General features: G+C 41.6%; 1 protein-coding gene and 2 pseudogenes across 2 annotated transcripts in view; all 3 read left to right on the top strand.

The window, feature by feature from the left end:
• The first annotated feature begins 996 nt into the window (after window positions 1–996).
• LOC117802523 lies at window positions 997–1168 on the top strand (annotated as a pseudogene).
• Window positions 1169–5723: 4555 nt separating this feature from the next.
• Window positions 5724–5885, top strand: LOC109488859 (annotated as a pseudogene).
• A 3358-nt stretch (window positions 5886–9243) lies between these two features.
• STK38 (serine/threonine kinase 38) overlaps window positions 9244–19846 on the top strand; it is a 40214-nt gene continuing 29611 nt past the window's right edge. The window contains exons 1-2 of one of the 2 annotated variants that reach the window (XM_011218509.3): window positions 9244–9476; window positions 14201–14336. In XM_011218509.3, coding sequence (XP_011216811.1) covers window positions 14206–14336 — 131 coding nt within the window. In that variant the 5' untranslated portion in view covers window positions 9244–9476; window positions 14201–14205. The remainder of the gene's footprint in view (window positions 9477–14200; window positions 14337–19846) is intronic. The other variant, XM_019794177.2, reaches the window with a different exon arrangement.

Genomic DNA, 19846 nt, shown 5'->3' with positions numbered 1-19846 from the left:
GAAACCTGGCTCTAGCAGAACTTTGCAATTTAATGTACCCATGACTTTGGGCAACCTAATTCTTTTTTTTTTTTTAATAATTTTTTATTATGTTATGTTAGTCACCATACAGTATATCCTTAGTTTTTGATGTAATGTTCCATGATTCATTATTTGCTTACCCTAATTCTTGCCCATAGGCCTGTTTCACATCTGTAAAATGGAAGGATTAGTTGAAGTGATCTCTAGGTTCCCTTTTAGCTTGGATGTTGGATTCCAAAACAGTTGTTAGCAATTTAGAACTAAAGGGGAATTTATGATATCATAGTTCAAAGCCAGGAGGTGGTAACAGGCTGTTGGGATGTCCTTTTGCTCCTTTGATCAGAAGCTACATAAGAACTAGCAGGTGATCTTGGCCCTCTCTCCTATAACCACACACACACACACACACACCCCATGGTGGTTAACTATCTAGTTCTGTGTTCCTCAGAGCACTAGTTTAGGGAAATGTTAACTAGTGATCTATGAAACATCTGAAATACATCTATGGAATCTTGTATAATAAATGTCCCCGATGGGGAGTCACAATGCTATTAAAGGTCCTGAGAAGGTCTGCCATAAAGAAACTCACATAATTATACTTAACCCAGCGTGTTTCAAACTTACGGATATAGAACATTTTGGTATATCTTCTCTGTTATGGGACAAATGGGATTAACTCTATTTGGAACAAAAGGGATTCACACGCCTCCATTTTTACGGAGTGTATGACATCAGCCATCAGTTGGCGGGACAGTTCTGGGGCCTCTGTGAATATGGGAAGATTTAGTTCATACCTAAGGGAGCCTGAGAGTCTTGACTCTTGCAGCTCTCCACTCCACCAATGAAAAGAAAACCTTTCAACAGTGGAAACCTCAGGAACTCCTTTGTTTTACAGGAAGGTTCCCATCTAAACACAATGAGGTCAGTGACATCTTACCCCTTTCACTTCTGGTTTTGATTTATTTTCCTTTGGGGATCGCTTCTCGGCCTTTTGGCTAAGAACAAGTGTAGTTTTTCCTTTGGGGAACTTGTTTTCATCACTCTTTTTGTTCGGCAAGTATTGTTCTCTTTCTTTCCTTTCTCCATAAGGTTTGTATAACTTCTCCCTCCTAATATTTTCACTACCAAATGGTAGGTGAGAAAAGTTTATGCATCATTTGGTTACTGAACCTGCCGTGCTTCGCATCCTTCATTTGTTTTTGAGATTTTTCACCCTCAATTCCCAAAGAAACATTGACTCATCATGACACACATCCACATACACAAGGGTGTGCAGTCATTTGGAAAAAATTAATTTAAAATCTATTTCTTAAGACTTCTCAATTATTTTGGCCCCATCATTAAGCAGTTTAAAGAAAATAAAAATCTCTAAGCAGGCAAAATCATATGATCAAGCTATTATTGTTTTATGCTTAGCCATATTGTTAAGTCTGCATCCAAGAAACCATATGAAAAGCTATGTTTGCCTTTAGTGCTTTCTTTACTTTGAGGTTTTCAGGTTTGAAGCCTAAGCATTGGGATAAAAAAGATCAGACAGCTGTGGCAGGCCCAGTCAATTATACTAATGCTTCCTGCAGGACTGCAGCTACAAATAAATTCTCTTCCTCCTGCCTATGCATGGTTATTGGCAGTTATCACATAGTATATGCTGTGTGAGCTCAGCACTGTCCCTTCTGCTCTCCTAGGACCATGAGAAAGAAATGGAGATGAGTAGGCAGCTGGATGGGGCTGGAGGACGTGCCCACTACTCTCCCAATATTTAAATATTACAGTAGATTTTTAAAGGGGAAGGCCTATGAAATTGAGTGGGAGGGGAACACTAATGAGAAAACAAAACTATGGTAAGAGAGAGATCACTTAGGAGGATGGTTAATTTCATGGGTCAACTTGGCTAGGCTATGGTGTTCGAACTGGTCAAACACTAGTCTAAATGTTGCTGTCAAAGTATATTTCAGTTATGATTAACACTTATAATCCTTTGACTTTAAATTAAGCAGGTTACCTTCTAGGTAGGTGGGTCTCATCCAGTCCATTGAAGGCCTTACATGCAAAGGCTGAGGTATCCAAAAGAAGAAGCAATTCTGCCTCAAGATGACAACATAGAAATCCTGCCTGAGTTTCCAGCCTGCTGGCCTACCCTGTGGACTTCAGACTCAAGACTGCAACGGCAACTCTTGCCTGGATTTCCTGCCTGCCAGCCTGCCCTACTGATTTAGGACTTGCCGGCCCCCACAATCATGAGCCAGTTCCTTAAAACAAATCTCTCTCTTTCTATCCTATTCCTTCTGTTACTCTGGAGAACCCTGACTTACACAGAAAGCTCCAGGAAGGATAACCCTAGAGAAAAAACTGGGGCTGATAGACTGTGAGTTTAACCATAATCCGAGAAAAGTTTTCCTGTGTTGACAGAGAGCCTGCAGATAAATCAGTCATAGATATTTTATTTTACTAGTTTTTATTTTTTGAGAGAGAGAGAATGAGTACAAGGTGGGGAGACGGAGGGGGCAGAGGGAGAGAGAGAATCTTAAGCAGGCTCCATGCCAAGAGTGGAGCTGGAGGCGGGGTTTGATCTCAAGATCCTGAGAATCATGACCTGAGCCAAAATCAAGAGTTGAACGCTTAACTGACTGAGCCACCCAGGCGACCCAGTGAAAGATATTTTTTTTTTAAAGAATTTATTTATTTGACAGAGAGAGAGAGAGAGAGCACACAAGCAGGGAGAGCAGCAGAGGGAGAGAGAGAAGCAGGCTCTCCACTGAGCAAGGAGCCTGATCAGGGCCCTGATCCCAGGATCCCAGGATCATGACCTGAGCTGAAGGCAGACACTTAACCGACTGAGCTGCCCAGGTGCCCCTCAATATTTATATTTTAAAATAAAACTGTGCAAGGGAAAAAAAACTGAGGCAATTATTAACTTCAGGGAAAACAAAAAGTGGTACAAAAAGGCAGAGTAATTATTCTGCCTTTTTTGGGTCAGTTATAAACACTGAATATTGATTTAAGGAGAACAGCTGTGGTGGAAGTTGTGTTGAGTTCCATCCTCACCTTCACTGAGGAAACTATGAAATATCAAAGACTGAAAATTTCAGAAACAGCACTGTTATTTAGAAGCAAGGAGATAAATAGGAAAACAACTACGTGTTGAAAACAGCTGCTTTTCTTTTCTTTTTTTTAAGATTTATTTATTTGAGAGAGAGAGAGGAGGCAGAGAAAGAGAGAGAGAGAATCTCAAACAGACTCTGTCCTGAGCTCAGAGTCCAACCTGAGATCATGACCTGAGCCCAAATCAAGAGCTGGACGCTCAACCGGCAGTGCCACCCAGGTGCCCGAAAGCAGCTGCTCCGGCTGAGTGAATCTGATAGGAGTGATGGGGCGAGGAACTGCTGCTTATCGTTATAAGTCTTGCAGATCGCTTTTCTTTTTTTCCCCAAGTCTGTATGTGTAGTACTTTGATAAAAATAAATTAAAAGTTATGTGGGTACCATGTGGAAAATTTGAAAAGTAAAGTAAAAAAGAAGAAGATAGTCATTCATAATTCTTCCACTCAGAGAAAGCAACAACGTACATTTTAGAAGAACAGGATGATTAGATGAATTTGAAATAAAATTGTCAGAGCTTGAGGTTTTCAAAATATCACAACATCGATGTAAATGAACAACTAAGAACAGTAGAGTGTGTAATACCATGGGTATCATTACATATAGCATAACCATACAGTGTGTGATCCCCATCTGTTTGTATGTGCATTAGAAAGTAGTCTGATGGGCGCCTGGGTGGCTCAGTTGTTAAGTGCCTGCCTTCGGCTCAGGACGTGAGCCCAGAGTCCTGGGATCGAGCCCCGCATAGGGCTCCTCTGCTGGGAGCCTGCTTCTTCTTCTCCCACTCCCTCTGCTTGTGTTCCCTCTCTCACTGGCTGTTTCTCTCTGTGTCAAATAAATAAATAAAATCTTTAAAAAAAAAAAAAAGGAAAGTAGTCTGAAAGGAAACCCATGAAAATGTGACGTGGTAGTGACTAGGGCAGGCAAACAACGTGCCTTGTGTGCACAATACAAGGAGGTGCTCACGGTCAGGGTCATGCAGTGCATTTGCTGCACCTGAGCTTAAGAGCCGTGTTCAATGTTGAGCCCAGCTGCCTCAGTTGCCTCACCTGAGTCTGGCCATGGTAGGGCCGCTGGATCATGGGCACTTTCCCCTTCTTATTTTTCACCTGGATATACGTTCAAGTTCCTTCCTACCCCAAATGCGGTACATGGACCACCAGCATTTGCATCACCTGGGAGCTTATTTGAAATGCAGACTCTCAGCTCTGCCCAGACCTTCTAAATTAGAATCTGTATTTTAATTGGATCCTAGGGGATTCATGTGCATGTTCAAGCTGGGGCAATGCTGGATTAGCAGGCACCAAGAACAGTTCCTATCTTCTTACAGAAGGTATATTCAGAAGCAACTGATGTCATTGCCCCCACTGGGTGAAGGTAAGATGCCTGTTTTTTGGAGGACTGTGGTCTTTGACAAGAGGGTGAGCTTCAGCCAATGAAGAAATTGCAGATCAGCCTGATGGGCGGGAAACAGGTGATTTCCTTGGAACAAAGAACAATTTGGGGCAACTTTTATTTTAAAGATTTATCTTTTTAGAGATAGAGAGAGAGTGGGCTTGCTCTCACTCAGGGTGGGGAGGGGAAAAGGGGAAAGGAGAGAGAGAATCTCAAGCAGACTCCCTGCTGAGTGCGGAGCCTGAGGCAGGGCTCCTCTCCTGATCCTGAGATCCTGACCTGAGCTGAAATCAAGAGTCGCTCAACCGACTGAGCCACCCAGGTACCCCTGAGGCAATATTTAAAGAGAAGAAAAAGGTTAGTGGGTCTGAAACTGGGGAAAAGAGCAAGACAAAAGTGTTAATATTTGCAGCACCTGGCTGGCTCAGTTGGCAGGACATGCAACTCTTGATCTTGGGGTTGTAAGTTTGAACCCCCACTTTGAGCATAGAGCTTACTTAAAAAAAAAAAGGGCGGGACACCTGGGTGGCTCAGTCATTTAAGTGTCTGCCTTCCGCTTGGGTCACGATCTCAGGGTCCTGGGATTGAGCTCCCTGCTCAGCAGGGAGTCTACTTCTCCCTCTCCCGCTCTCCCAGCTTGTGCTCTCTCTCTCTCTCTCTTTCTCTCTCCCTCTCTCTCAAATAAATAAATAAATAAATAATCTTAGGGAAAAAAGTGCTAATATTCTGACCAAGTAACTCAAGTCCCATGGAGATGAAGAATAACAGTATACCAAAAGGTTGTTGGTTTTCCAATAGTTTTTGAAGATTATCTGTTATAAAACTGAGAATCTTGGGGGCGCCTGGTTGGCTCAGTTGGTGTAACATGCAACTCTTGATCTGGGGGTTGTAAGTTCGAGCCCCCACTTTGGATGTTGTGATTACTTAAAAATAAAATCTCAGGGGTGCCTGGGTGGCTCAGATGGTTAAGCCACCTGCCTTCGGCTCAGGTCATGATCTCAGGGTCCTGGGATGGAGTCCTTGCTCGGTGGGGAGTCTGCTTCTCCCTCTCCCTCTGCCTCTCTCCCTGCTCATGCTGTCTCTCTCTATCTCTCTGTCTCAAATGAATAAAATCTTTAAAAAAAAATCTTAAAAAAAAAAACACCAAAATGGAGGTCTCTTGCTGCAGCAACAGAAGTGGGTGCACCAGGCACAGGGCTCGAAGGGGAACTCCACGGATGGCTTTAAGAAAATGGCAGACAAGCCGGGCATGGGGGAAATCCCCAGCTTCCATAAGGCCAAGCTGAAGAAAACAGAGACCAGAATACCCTGTTGACCCAAGAAACCATTGAACAGAAGTGGAGTGAAATTTCCTAAGAACTTGGAGGATTCCCCACCCCCGTCAGCTTCGAAAACACTCTAGTCATGATATGGACGAAGAAGAGCCACCTGCAAGATGGACACGAGAGAGCGACAAGCTGCACTGTGAATCCCGGGCACTCTGTGCCAATGCTACCCGCCTGTGGGTCTCTCAGGAAACCTCCAGTCAGACTGCCAAATTCTCCAGTTTGCCCTGGGATAGTGCAGCAAATTATTTGTACGATTAATGAAAAGAACACACACTTTGTGGCAAAAAAATACACAAAAAAACCAAAACCAAAAAAAACCCAAAACCCCCCCCCACCAAACTGAAAATCTTGATTAGGTGAATTATATTGTAGTTATAATTATATGAGGACAGAGATAATACAGAATAGAAAATATAAAGGGATTGAGTCTGTTCAGTGTTCCCATTAATCAGAAGTCAATTAATAAGGGTCCTATACGGGTGCCTGAATGGCTCAGTTGGAGGAGCATGATCTTGGGGTCTTGAGTTCAAGCCCCATGTTGGGTGTAGAGATTACTAAAGAAAATAAGTAAACTTAAAAAAAAAAAGCATCCAGGGGCGCCTGGGTGGCACAGCGGTTGAGCGTCTGCCTTCAGCTCAGGGCGTGATTCCAGCATTATGGGATCGAGCCCCACATCAGGCTCTTCTGCTATGAGCCTGCTTCTTCCTCTCGCACTCCCCCTGCTTGTGTTCCCTCTCTCGCTGGCTGTCTCTCTCTCTGTCGAATAAATAAAAAAAATAAAATCTTTAAAAAAAAAAAAAGCATCCTGCAATATGCCATTCTCCATTTAGATTAAGAAGTTAGATTAAAAGAGAGGAGCAAAGTAATATATACTCCATGGCAGATATTATTGGCTGGATCACCCAATATACACTTTCACTCCCTTTTTTTTTTTTTTTAAAGATTTATTTATTTATTTATTTATTTGAGAGAGACAGAGAGAACAGAGAGATAGGGAGAAGCAGACTCTCTGCTGAGCAAGGAGCCCAATATGGACCAGATTCCAGGACCCTGAGATAATAACCTGAGCCAAAGGCAGCCGACTGAGCCACTAAGGCACCCCTCACTCCCTCTCTCTTTTGTCTGCCTCCAATACAGAATATAAAAAACTCTGAGTACTTGCTCTCCCAGGAAGGGTGGCCATGTGGCACAATCGTGGTCCGAGACCTCTAAGAAGGTCTCTAGAAGCTGTATGGAGCGCCTACACTCTAACCAGAATGGATTCAGAGTGATCTTTCCGGGGTCTGGAGTAGGGTGAGGTGAGCAAGACACTTATCTTAGTATAAGATTTATGAGGGTGGCCAAAGCCTCAGTAATCGAAATAATATTTTAATGCCATGTTTAAAAAAATAAAAATTAATGCAAAAGATGCATGATGAACAAAATATCAGCATTTAGAATAAAGGATGGATCCCACAACATCAGTAGTAGAGGGAGGCAGATAAGGCCCAGTCCCGTGGGTGTAGGGTCAGATCACATTCGCTTCTGCTTCCAACTCACAGTCTGGGGTGGGTATAAGTGACTGGTGGCATTTAAGTTTTGTGCCTACTTCCTGGCCATGAGGGAGCCTACAAGAGAAAAGCAGCATATTCTGGCTGAGCTATTTTGAGGAAAACCTTAGTGTTTATTAGAGTTAGGGTACAGATAAATTAATACAGAACTATAGAGAATAGAGGATGAAATTTCTCTTGTGAAACTGGGAAGGCTCCAAGGAAAAGATAAGGTTTCAGCTGGGGAAAGGGGAAAGCAGAAAGAACATTGTGTTTGCAATCAGAAAATGGGACTCCCCTCTGCTGCTTGCTTTACTAGTTGTGACAATTCAGGCAAGTCACTTTGCTTCTCTGAGTGTTTGTTACTTTATGTGTAAAAACTCACCCTACCAAAGACCTGCCACAGGCTTGTGAGGATGAACTGAGATTAAATGAGTGAATGGGGTTTCTAAACTGAAAAGCACTATGCAAACATCTTGCACTGTTATTAAGTCATTAAGGACGGGTAGGACTTTGACAAAAGGCATTGGGGGAGAAGGGCCTTTGGGCAGAGAGAATGAAGGGTGAAGTGGTTTTTGTATGAAGCGAGACAAAAGGAAACTGGGGCTTTGAAGTCTAGGAAGATGAAAGCAGTTAAGGAATGCCTATGTTTTTAAGACCATTAAGGAAATAAAGCCCAGGACCCCAAGCTTGAAGGGTAAAACCAAGCTCTATAGTCTTACAATTACTCAAGAGTGAGGCACCAAACTAGCACAAAATACCCTAATGAATGACTTGCACATTTTGCTTCCTACATGGTCTTTTTGCAGGCAGGCAGCCATCATCATATCTTACTCATCTTTGTTTCCAGGGGCCTGACACTTTCTGGTCAAGAGCACTGTGTTCCGTTCTCAAGGAAAGAGTGAGTGTCCAAAGGCTTGGGACCTCTTTACCCGAGGTCGTACAGACTAAGCGGTTGCCTAGTCTCAAAAAGCAGTTTCTTCTGTGCACACTGGGCTGCCCTCCTGATGGCCTAATGCTATGAGAGATCTCCAGATCCCAAGTATGGTGTGTTAGTCCTTACTTTAAGGAAGAATAAGATGGGACCCAGGGCTCTAGCCGACTTATTGCTACGACAGTCAAAAATTAGGGGAAGGTAGGGGCGCCTGGGTGGCACAGCGGTTGGGCGTCTGCCTTCGGCTCAGGGCGTGATCCCGGCGTTCTGGGACCGAGCCCCACATAGGGCTCTTCTGCTATGAGCCTGCTTCTTCCTCTCCCACTCCCCCTGCTTGTGCTCCCTCTCTCGCTGACTGTCTCTGTCTCTGTCAAATAAAAAAAAAAAAAATTAGGGGAAGGTGGGGGATGACGACTACACAAGTGATACAATTTAGTAGAACTGCAGATGAAGGCGAGCACGCGAGCACACGCAGATGCACAAATGAGTGCATGGCAAACTGGTTAAATCCGAGGAAGGTCTAAATCCAGTCAATTGCATTGGTCGAGTGAGTTGTTTTGTGCCAAGGTCAATTTCCTGGTTTTGATAATGTAGTGTAGTTATGTAAGATGGTGAGGGAAGCTGGGCGGGTGATGGGTTCCCGGGACTTCCTTGTATTAAGTTTGCAGCTTTTTGTGAGTCTATAATTATTTCCAAATAAAGCAAACACACAAAGAAACCAGAAAACAATGGGCACCATCCCCCGAGCCCAGCCTAGCCCACCCAGAAACCGCTCCACACCTCACACTTCTGCCCTCCACACGGCCTCTCCTGCTCAGGTAAGGCGGGGAAAGTGGGTGCGGCGCGGCCGCGCACGCGCAGTCCTGAAATCCCCGCCGCGTCGCTGGGACACGCTTGCGCAGTCTTGGCCCTTGGCCGCCGCGCCAGCCCCTCTACGCGGCGGGGGACTCGGCTGCCTTGGCCCCTTCGCGCTGCCGTCTTTTCCGGCAGTTGGAGAGCTTCCTGTTGTCCTTACCCGCACCCGCCCCTCGGCCCCTGCCTCAGAGACCCCATCCTCTCGTCTGGTTGGCGGGGTGCTGCCTCTGGGGCTTCGCCTGTCCGCCCGTCGAGAGAGATCACTGGCCCGGCCCGCGTCTGCGGCTGTCGGGGGCTCTTCCTCCCCGGGGCTCTGGTGAGTGTCTTGCTGCCGCTGTCTTCAGTCCATCCCAGGCTGTCCCCCTTATCGCCGCCCGACTCTTTTTGGGGGTTCTCCCTTCCCGCCGGCGCCCTCTTACCAGCCCTGTCCTGACGGCCCCTCGGCCGCTCTCCTCACCTTACTGACAGCCTCCTTCTCCCGGTTTTCGGAGCCTCCCCTGTCGGTCCTCGCCACATTGTCCCAGTCTCAGGCTCCCCACCCCATTCTTTCTTTCTTTTTGTACACTTGGGGCAGGGAGCCAGGCTCTCTTCCCTTTTCCATGTTGCCGGCTTTGTCTGCTCGCCGCAGCCGCTCAAGTCTCCTCTGGGATCTCAGTCATTACCAGTTTCCACCTCTTTTCTTTTTTCTGGGGTCTGAGAACCTAAGAGCTGTTGTGTGAGGCAGAGATGTGGAAAGCCCGTCTTGGGGTGTGGTTCCTTTGAGTCGTCCCCTTCTCCATGGTTAGTCTTAGGGTACTGGGCTTCAGATAATCTTAGAATCACAGGGAAATTGACGATTTTTTTTTTTTTTAAAGAAAAGAGTGGAAAAGGAAAGTCGGTAAGGACTTAGAGGAAAGTCTGTGTCAGCGTGCAGAAACAGCTCGTAGAGAGATCAGATCTCCCCGTTTGCACTTTGAATTGACTAAAAGACACAAAGAGAAACTTGTTGTTTTTGAAATGTACAGAGGAAGGTTGAAGTGAGGTAAACCTTGTGCTTCCTCTCCCTTTCAGCTCACCTTGGCTGCGATTTAAAATTAGCCAGGCAGTAGATGTCGTTTCCCTAAAAAAGCAAACACCACGATAACAGGCTCCGCTCATAAAAGGACCAGTACTCTATCCTCCAACTTTGTATAGAAAACCATTTCACCTTCTGGCTCTATCCCCATCATACATACATATTCTCAACTCCTAGTAATGGTCAGGAAAGACAAGTGCTTTCTTAGCAAATCTTTTATAAGGTGCTTTCTAAGTGGACAGCATTTTGCATAAGATGGGAAAAGGATGTTAAAAGTAGTGAAAGACAGATGCTCGCTTTCCCGTAGCTTACACTTCAGGAGGAGAAATTAAGATATGTGATTCTTAAGGAATCGTATCTATGTTCACTTGCCCAAATGAAAGATACTGGATTGTCAGTCACAAAGAAATAAAGAATTGGTGAGGGAAGGGGTATCCGTAGAGATAACAGTACTACTGTAAAGTCAGTCAACCAAGGATAACCATCAAGGTTGAATGAAACAATGGTATGTACCCCTAACTTTTGAAGATCACATTCTTTTGTTAAATTTTTTAAAACTTTTAAGAATTTCTTACCTATCTATTCCCTAATTCTGCAGAGGTGGAGAATGAAACAAATAGGGAAGAGGCCTCCAGTGGCCTGTAGGTCAGTATCAAAAGTGTGAGGGAAAGCTCTGTCTTATAAAAAGTACTTGGTTGACCTAGTAAAGCTATAAATTGCTATAGGGCAGTAGTAATTGTATCTTTTGATGAACGGTTATTAGAATAGGCTAATCCTTTTATGAGTGGAGGAAGGGGAGGAGGAGGAGGTTTTGAAGAAAGGTCAAAGGGAAGGATAGTGCAATCTTTGCCATTACATTAGAGACTGTATGTGGAGGTTGAAAATCATTCTGCTAGAAAATTTGTTGGTCTGTTACATGCGAATCTTTGAGTACACTTAATCTCCTGTTGATCTTAAAAGCTTAAAAGCCATGCCAGTGACTTAAATGAGTAAAAACTTTCTCCACCCCTGTATTTATATACTTATCAATGTCAATGTAATTTTGTTCTTTAGTTTTGTTGACAACTAAAAAATCATTAACTTGCTCAATTTACATTTATTAACCACCTATTATATGAAAGGCACTGTTTGTCTTAGGTTTAAATACTTTAGTTGCATTTTTATGTTGAATAATTTTAGTTGTTAAAATGTAACCACATATATGTGTATATAAAATGGTCTCTAGAAATGTTCAGACAAGGGAGGAGTACAAAGCACTCCCTTGCTTCAGACTTGTTTTTAAATCTGGTTTGAAAATTTCTTCACTAGACTTAGAGTGCATGTGGTTTTCATTGTGGGTGGAGGGGGTACAGGCTGACAAATAAGGAACCACACCCAAGCTTCATAAACCAGAGGTCTTTAAACAATTCTACTGATATCCTAAAAATATTTGGGTTTGCTTCGGTATTAGCAGAAACTTCCCCATAAAAAATAACATTGTAAGAAATAACAGTAAGGTAGAGCTGAGTCCACTTTCTTGCATTTGTTATTACTGATAATTTTGGCACTTCATGAATAAAAATGTTTGAAGTAGAGCCTTGATTTTGAATCTCTTTGCTCTGAAAGTATTATCCTTTTAGGTGATTTTCCCCTGAATATCCTTTTTTTTTTTTTTTAAGATTTTATTTATTTATTCAACAGAGATAGAGACAGCCAGCGAGAGAGGGAACACAAGCAGGGGGAGTGGGAGAGGAAGAAGCAGGCCCATAGCAGAGGAGCCTGATGTGGGGCTCGATCCCATAACGCTGGGATCACGCCCTGAGCCGAAGGCAGACACTTAACCGCTGTGCCACCCAGGCACCCCTCCCCTGAATATCTTTTAATAAAATTGCTTAATGTTAAGCCTTTTGTCTTAGTAATAATAAGTGTTTGCACATTCCTTAATAGCCTTAATCTATGAGACAGGTTAAAAAGCTGCTAAGTATTAAGGGGAGAACCTTAAGGAAACTTTCATAAAGTGTACTATCTTTGAAAATGGCCCTTGGCCCCTCCTGATTTTTACTCAGCTTTATATTGGGGTGAAAGGACAGACTTAGAGGCAAGTCATGTTGGAGGAAGGCACGATAAGGATAAAATATTGAGCATTATTGCCGATGCTGGAGCAAGTCCAGATTGGTGAATGGTCCTGCCAAGTGTGACAGTATGGGCTGGCAAAAATACCTGGGGAAAAATGAGATTTAAATTTAGGATAAAAATGTTCAATAAGCTATTTAAACCTTGTTGGTATCAGTTTTCTCATATGTAAAACGAGGAGGTTAGGGTCTTTTGTTTTTAAGAAATCTTCCATCGCTAAACTTATGATTCAGGTTTTTTTCTTTGTAACATTGTTTTTATCACGGTTTTTTGTTTTAACTTGTAAATCCAGTTAGCATGCATTTATCAGATACCATAAGACCTGTCAGAGTACGTGCATACCTGTAGATGAGCATCTTAGTTATAGTTTTTTTTAAACTGTGGAAATGATATAAATTTAAAAGTTATTGGTAATTTGGGAGCGCCTGGCTGGCTCGGTCAGTAGTAGAGCAGGCACCTCTTGATCTTGAGGTTGTGAGTTTGAGCCCCACACTCGGTGGAGAGATTGCTTAAAAATAAAATCTTCAGAAGTTATTGGTAGTTTAATAGTAATAGTACATGCTCATCGAAGGAAGTATATAAAATGTGGAAAAGCCCAAACAAGAGTAAAATGATCTATTGCATTCTTACTGCCTAGAGTTATGCCATTAGTAACATTTTGGTAAATATTGCAAATAGTTCTGTGCACATCTAGTAAAATTGAGATCATGGTATATATTCTGTTTTGTAACCTCCTTCTGTTTAGGTTGAACACATTCCCCCTGACATTAAACATTCAAACACATCTTAATTGTTCATTATTTAATTATAGGACTTTTCATTATTTAATCCATTCTGTTGTTGGATATTCAAGTTTTGTCCTTACGGTGCTACGTTGAACCCCCTCTGTATGAATCCTTATGGGCCTTTGATTTCTCCAAGGTAGATTATTGGATGTCAAAGAATTATACTGTGTCTGTATTATATATTCTTTTTTTTTTAAAAGATTTTATTTATTTGAGAGAGAGAGAATGAGAGAGAGAGAGAAAGTGAGAACATGGAGGGGAGGGTCAGAGGGAGAAGCAGACTCCCCGCTGAGCAGGGAGCCTGACACAGCCTCGATCCTGGGACTCCAGGACCATGACCCAAGCCGAAGGCAGATGCCCAACCAACTGAGCCACCCAGGCGCCCTGTATTATATATTCTTTTTTTTTTTTTTTAAAGATTTTTATTTATTTATTTGACAGACAGAGACAGCCAGCGAGAGAGGGAACACAAGCAGGGGGAGTGGGAGAGGAAGAAGCAGGCTCCCACCGATGAAGCCTGATGTGGGGCTCGATCCCAGAATACCAGGATCACGCCCTGAGCCGAAGGCAGGCGCTTAACGACTGCGCCACCCAGGCGCCCCTGTATTATATATTCTTAATTTACGTTTATGGTATTGTGATCTTGTTCTCTTCCTTTTTAAAATTATATGTTTGAAAGATATATTCATGTCAATTTTAGGTATGGATAGATTTGTTTCTGACTGCTGCATGTTATTTCTTTATGTGCACCCACAGTAAGGAAATTACTGTATTGGCTTCAGCTTCCTATAACACAAATGATGGCATAATAAACGTCTCCTGTAATGCACAAGTTTGTGCATTTCTTAAGGGCCTATGAGATAATTTCTTTAGGCCTTATACCTAGAGATGGTATTTCTGGGACAATCATAGGACATTAATATATACTTACTTTCACCAAGTATTCTGTTTGTCTGGCTTTTGTTCGATATTTTATGCTTGTCCTCCAGAAAACTTGTACCAATTTTCTTTCCTACCAGTAGGTTAGGAGAGTGTATAATTGGTGGATTCTAACTCCAAAACTAATACCTCTTCTTTTTTTGTTTCTAGCAGCCATGGCAATGACAGGCTCAACACCTTGTTCCTCCATGAGTAATCACACAAAGGAAAGGGTGACCATGACCAAAGTGACACTGGAGAATTTTTACAGCAACCTTATCGCTCAACATGAAGAACGAGAAATGAGGTAAAGAACTGTGTTTGAGAAAATTGTGTCATGGTTTTCGCATTCATGTCTAATATCATAAGACACATTCATAATATTGTTGAAAGGAGATAAGAATAGCAGCAGCCACATAATAGCCTATCTCATTACAAAGGAAGGACACCGTCATTGATTTCCAAAGCCCTTGCTATTAACTCACTTATTTCTACTACTAGTCAATAGCACAGGGGCGCCTGGCTGGCTTGGTTGGTAGATCACCCACATTGGGTGCAGAGGTTATTTAAAAATAAACTCTTAGGGAAAAAAAATAACACAGAATTCCATGGTAATATAAAAAATTAATTGGGCCAAATCCTTGGATTCATTGTTAAGGCAGTATGATGAAACAGAAAGAGCAGCCCTTACGGAATCAGATCTGGGTTTAGGATCCTGCCTTTATCATTTAGTATCAGTCTGAGGCTAGAATAAGTTTCTTACTCTTTTTGTGTGTCAGTTCCCTCTCTGGAAAATGGGGATACTTGTCTTGCAGGATGGCTGTGGGGATTTTGTATATATTATATATATAACATATGTGAGTAACCAGCATAGTGCTTCTCACATAGTAATCACTTAATCACCTGGAACCTGTTGTTATTGATCCGGTGGACACTATTCATGTAGTAACTCATAATTAAAATTTTATTCCCAACATTTTATTATGACAGTTATCAAAAGTGCGGAAAAGTTGAAGGATTAATATGCTGAATACCCTTATATACAGCATCTAGATTCTATACTTGTCATTCATTGTTGTATGATGTATTCATCTGTCCATCCCTCTATCCATTCATTAAGCCATCTTAATTTTTTGCTGTGCTTCAAAGTATGTTGGAGATTTCTGTATGTTTTACTTCTGAATATTTCTGCTTGTATAAAAAATGAGTTCAATATTTATATTTAAGAGAGTGTAAATTTTGCATATGGTAAAATGCATAATCTTCCTCTAAGTGTGTTTTTTTCTTTCAAGTAACCTCTACACTCGGTGTGGGGTTCCGCACTGAGTGAAATGCAGTCTGAAGGGTACCATTCAATGAGTTTTGACATATGTATATATATATACCTGTAGAACTTAAACTCTTATCAAGACTTAGAACATTACCGTCATCCCAGAAACTTCTTTGATTCCTGGAGATGTTCCTTCAAACCCAGGCAACCACTGTTGTAATTTTGTTTCTGTCATAGATTAGTCTTGCCTATTCCATACAAATGGAGCATGTAAACGTTTTCATATAGTAAGTGCTCATTTGAGTAGGGCATCTTTCACTCAGCCTAATGTTTTCAAGGTTCATCCATGTTGCTGTTGTATCAATAGTTTGTTCCTTTATATTGCGGAGCGCCATTCTGTTTTCTGACTACACCTCTGTTTTTACATTCTTCTGTTGATAAACATCTGGGCTTTTTTCAGTTTGGGGCTATTTTGAGTAAGTTTCTATGAACATTTGTGTACAGATTTTTTGTGAACATTTGTTTTCAATTCTTGGGTAAATATTTAGGAGTGGAATTGCTGGATCATAAATATACATAAGTATATGTTTAGTTTTATAAGAAACTGCTAGACCTTTTTCCAGAATATTATCAACATTTTGTGAGAGTTCCAGTTGCTTTACATTTTTGCTAACAAAATGTCTCTGTGTCAGCCTTTTTTTTTTTTTTTTTTTAAGATTTTATTTATTTGAGAGAGAGAGTGAGGGAGGAGCAGAGGGAGAGGGAGGGGAAAGAATCTCCGGCAGACTCTGTGCTGAGCACAGAGCCCAACACAGGGCTCGATCTCACAACCCTGAGATGATGACCTGAGCCGAAATCAGGAGTCGGAGGCTTAACCATTTGAGCCTGAGTCGCCCAGGTGCCCCTCCTGTTCATTTTCTTAATAGTGCCTTTAGATGAGCAGAAGTTTTAAATTTAGATAAAATCTAATTTGGCATTTTTTTTTTCTTTTATAGTAAAACTTTGCTGTCCCCAAGTCATAAAGATATTCTTCTATATCTTCTTCGGGAAGTTTTATAATTTAGTTTTTACATTTAGTTCTGTGATCTATCTTGAATTAATAAGTGTATGAGATGGGAGTTGAGATTTATTTTTTTTCTTTATGGATATCCAGTTGTTTTAGCACCCTTTGTTGTAGAGATTTCCTTTTCCCCATTAGATTCTTGGCATTTTTGTCAAAAATCAAATACCATGCAGGGTGTGTGTATTTCTGGGTTTTCTTTTCTTCTTTCTTTCTTTTTTCTTTTTTTAAAGATTTTATTTTTAGGTAATCTCCACACCCAATGTGGGGCTCGAACCTACCACCCCTAGATCAAGAGTCACATGCTCTACCGACTAAACCAACCAGGTGCTCCAATTTCTGGGTTTTCTATTTTCTTTCATTTATCTGTTTGTCCCTATGCCAGTATCACACTGACTTCTTTACTGTAGTATTGTGGTAAGTTTTGAAGTCATCTATTTAGTGTAAGTCTTCAATTTCATTGTTTTGTTTTGTTTCCCCCCCCAAGATTATTTTGGATATTCTAGGTTCTTTGCATTTTTATATACATTTTATTTATTTATTTATTTTTAAAGATTTTGTTTATTTATTTTGACAGAGAGAGACAGCGAGAGAGGGAACACAAGCAGGGTGAGCAGGGAGGGAGAGGCAGGCTTCCCGATGAGGGGCTTGATCCCAGGACCCGGGGCCGCAACCCCAGCTGAAGGCGGACACTTAACGACTGAGTCACTCAGGCGCCCTTTATATAAATTTTAGAATGAGCTTTTTAATTTCTAGAGGAAAGCTTGATGGAATTTTGATTATAATTGTATTGACTCTGTAGATCAGTTTGGGGGAGAACTGACATCTTAACAGTATTGAATCTCTGATGCATGGACATGCTATATCTCTCCATTCTCTTAGGTCTTTAATTTTTCTCGGCACTGTTTTGTAGTGTTTAGTGTGGGGCTCTTACATGTTACTTTGTTCTTCTGTTACTAGTATTTTGGGTTTTTTTTTATGCTGTTTTAAGTGGATATTTAAAATTGTTTCCTAATTGTTTGCTTCTAGCATATGGAAATATAACTGAATTTTGTATATTGACCTTATATCCTGCAATTTGCTAATTTATTTATTCTACTAGCTTTTTTGTAGATTCCTTAGGATTTTCTGTGTAAACAATCACATCATATTCAAATAGAGAATTTTGCTTCTTCTTTTCCAATCTATACACCTTTTCTTTTTTTTTCTTGCCTTATTGGATTGGCTGGGATAGCAGGAACAATGTTGAATATAAGTGATGAGAGTAGACAACTTCATTTTCTTCCTGATTTAAGGGTGAAAGCACTCACTGTTTCACTGTTTGTTGTGATGTTACCTGTAGGTTTTTCAAGGATGCCCTTTGTAGGTTGAGGAGGTTATGTTTCTAGTTGGCTGAGAGTTTTTAACTAGAGTGGGTGTTGAATTTTGTTAAATAATTTTTCTGCATCTTCTACATCATTTTATTCTTTTAATATGATTAATTACATAGACTGATTTTTTTGCATGTTAAAATAACCTTGCATTCCTGGGGTAAAACCCTCTTGATCATAATGTATTATTCTTTTTGTATGTTGCTAGATTTGATATGCTAATATTTTGATAAGGGCTTTTGCAAGCACATTCTTCATGAGGGTGTAAATCATGATTAGACAAAATTGCAGATCTGTATGTGGAAATGCAAAATATTTTATAGCTGGTGGTTGCTTGCTGCTGCTCCTTGAAACAGACAAGTGCCCTGTGTTAGGATGATGGGGAATTCAAAGATAAATTTGCACAGTATATCTCTAGGCATGCTGTTGGAGACAGCTGGTTCTTTTTAATACAACCACTCTATTGAAATAGAGTTTCTGGTGTTGTAGTTACAAAACAAATATTATGAGTTCTGATTAAGTTACTAATTTTATTTATTTATTTATTTATTTTTATTTTAGAAAGAGCACGTGTGTGAGCAGGGAGGGGGCAGAGAGAGAGGGCAAGAATCAGACTCTGCTTATTAGCATGGAGTCTGATGTGGGGCTTGATCTCAAGTACCTGAGATGACCTGAGTTGAAACCAAGGGTCAGACTCTTAACCAACTGAGCCACCCAGGTACCACGATTTATTTCTTTATTTTAAAAAGATTTTATTTATTTATTTGAGAGAGAGCAAGCAAGCATTCGAGCAAGCGGAAGGGAGAGGGAGAGGGAGAGATAATCTGAAGCAGACTGTGCGCTGAGCACAGAGCCCGATGCGGGCTCAGTCCCATGACCTTGAGATCATGACCTGAGCTGAAACCCAGAGTTGGATGCTCAACTGACTGAACCTTGTTTTATTTAATAATAGTTGGGTTTTTTTTTTTTAAGATTTATTTATTTATTTATTCGACAGAGATAGAGACAGCCAGCGAGAGAGGGAACACAAGCAGGGGGAGTGGGGGAGAGGAAGAAGTAGGCTCATAGCGGAGGAGCCTGATGTGGGGCTTGATCCCATAACACCGGGATCATGTCCTGAGCCGAAGGCAGACGCTTAACCGCTGTGCCACCCAGGCGCCCCAATAATAGTTGGCTTTTAATCCTACTGGCTCTGCCTTATGGTTCATTATTAATACATATCACATTCTCTAGGAACAGTATGACATATGGTTTTGTTTATGTTATTAATAAGTATTACATCGTGGGGATGCCTGGGTGGCTCGGTTGGTTAAGCATATGACTTTGGCTTAAGTAATGATCTCAGTCATCGGACTTTGGCTTAGGTAATGATCTCAGTCATCGGACTGAGCCCTATGTGGGACTCTGCAATCAGCTGGGAGTCTGCTTGTCCCTCTCCCTCTGCCTCTCCCCCTGCTCATGCTCTGTCTTTCTCTCAAACAAATAAATAAAATCTTTATTTTTTAAAAAGAGCACAAGCAGGGGGAGCAGCAGGCAGAGGGAGAAGCAGGCTCCCCGCTGAGCAAGGAGCCCAATGAGGGACTCATCCTATGACCCTGGGACTATGACCTGAGCTGAAGGCAGATGCCTGACGACTGAGCCACCCAGGTGTCCCAATAAATAAAATCTTTAAAAAAAAAATAAGTGTTACATTGTGATTTACACTAAAATTACACCCAAAAATGAGTTGAAATCAGTGCTTTTTTTTGTTTTGGATTCTTAAGATGGAAACACCTTCCAAAAGCATTGGTGGTTTTGCTTTTCTTAAAGACCAAATTAATCAAGACAGTTGTAAGAAGAGAATGTTAGACATTTAAGAGGATTAGAATGTTTGTTTTTGGTAATTTTTGTTGTTATCAAATCATCATTTATCATTTAAAAAAAAAACGCAGTAGGGGCGCCTGGGTGGCTCAATTGGTTACGTGTCTGCTTTTGGCTCAGGTCATGATCCCAGGTTCGTGGGATGGAGCCCCGCATCGGGCTCTCTGCTCAGTGGGGAGCCTGCTTCTCCCTCTCCCTGCCACTCTGCCTATTTCTGCGTGCGTGCTCTGTCAAAAAAAAAAAAAAAAAAAAAAAAA

The sequence above is a fragment of the Ailuropoda melanoleuca genome, chromosome 5 (assembly GCF_002007445.2).
Source record: "Ailuropoda melanoleuca isolate Jingjing chromosome 5, ASM200744v2, whole genome shotgun sequence".
Classification (NCBI taxonomy): Eukaryota; Metazoa; Chordata; class Mammalia; order Carnivora; family Ursidae; genus Ailuropoda; species Ailuropoda melanoleuca.
This window is presented reverse-complemented; position numbering and strand designations above follow the sequence as displayed.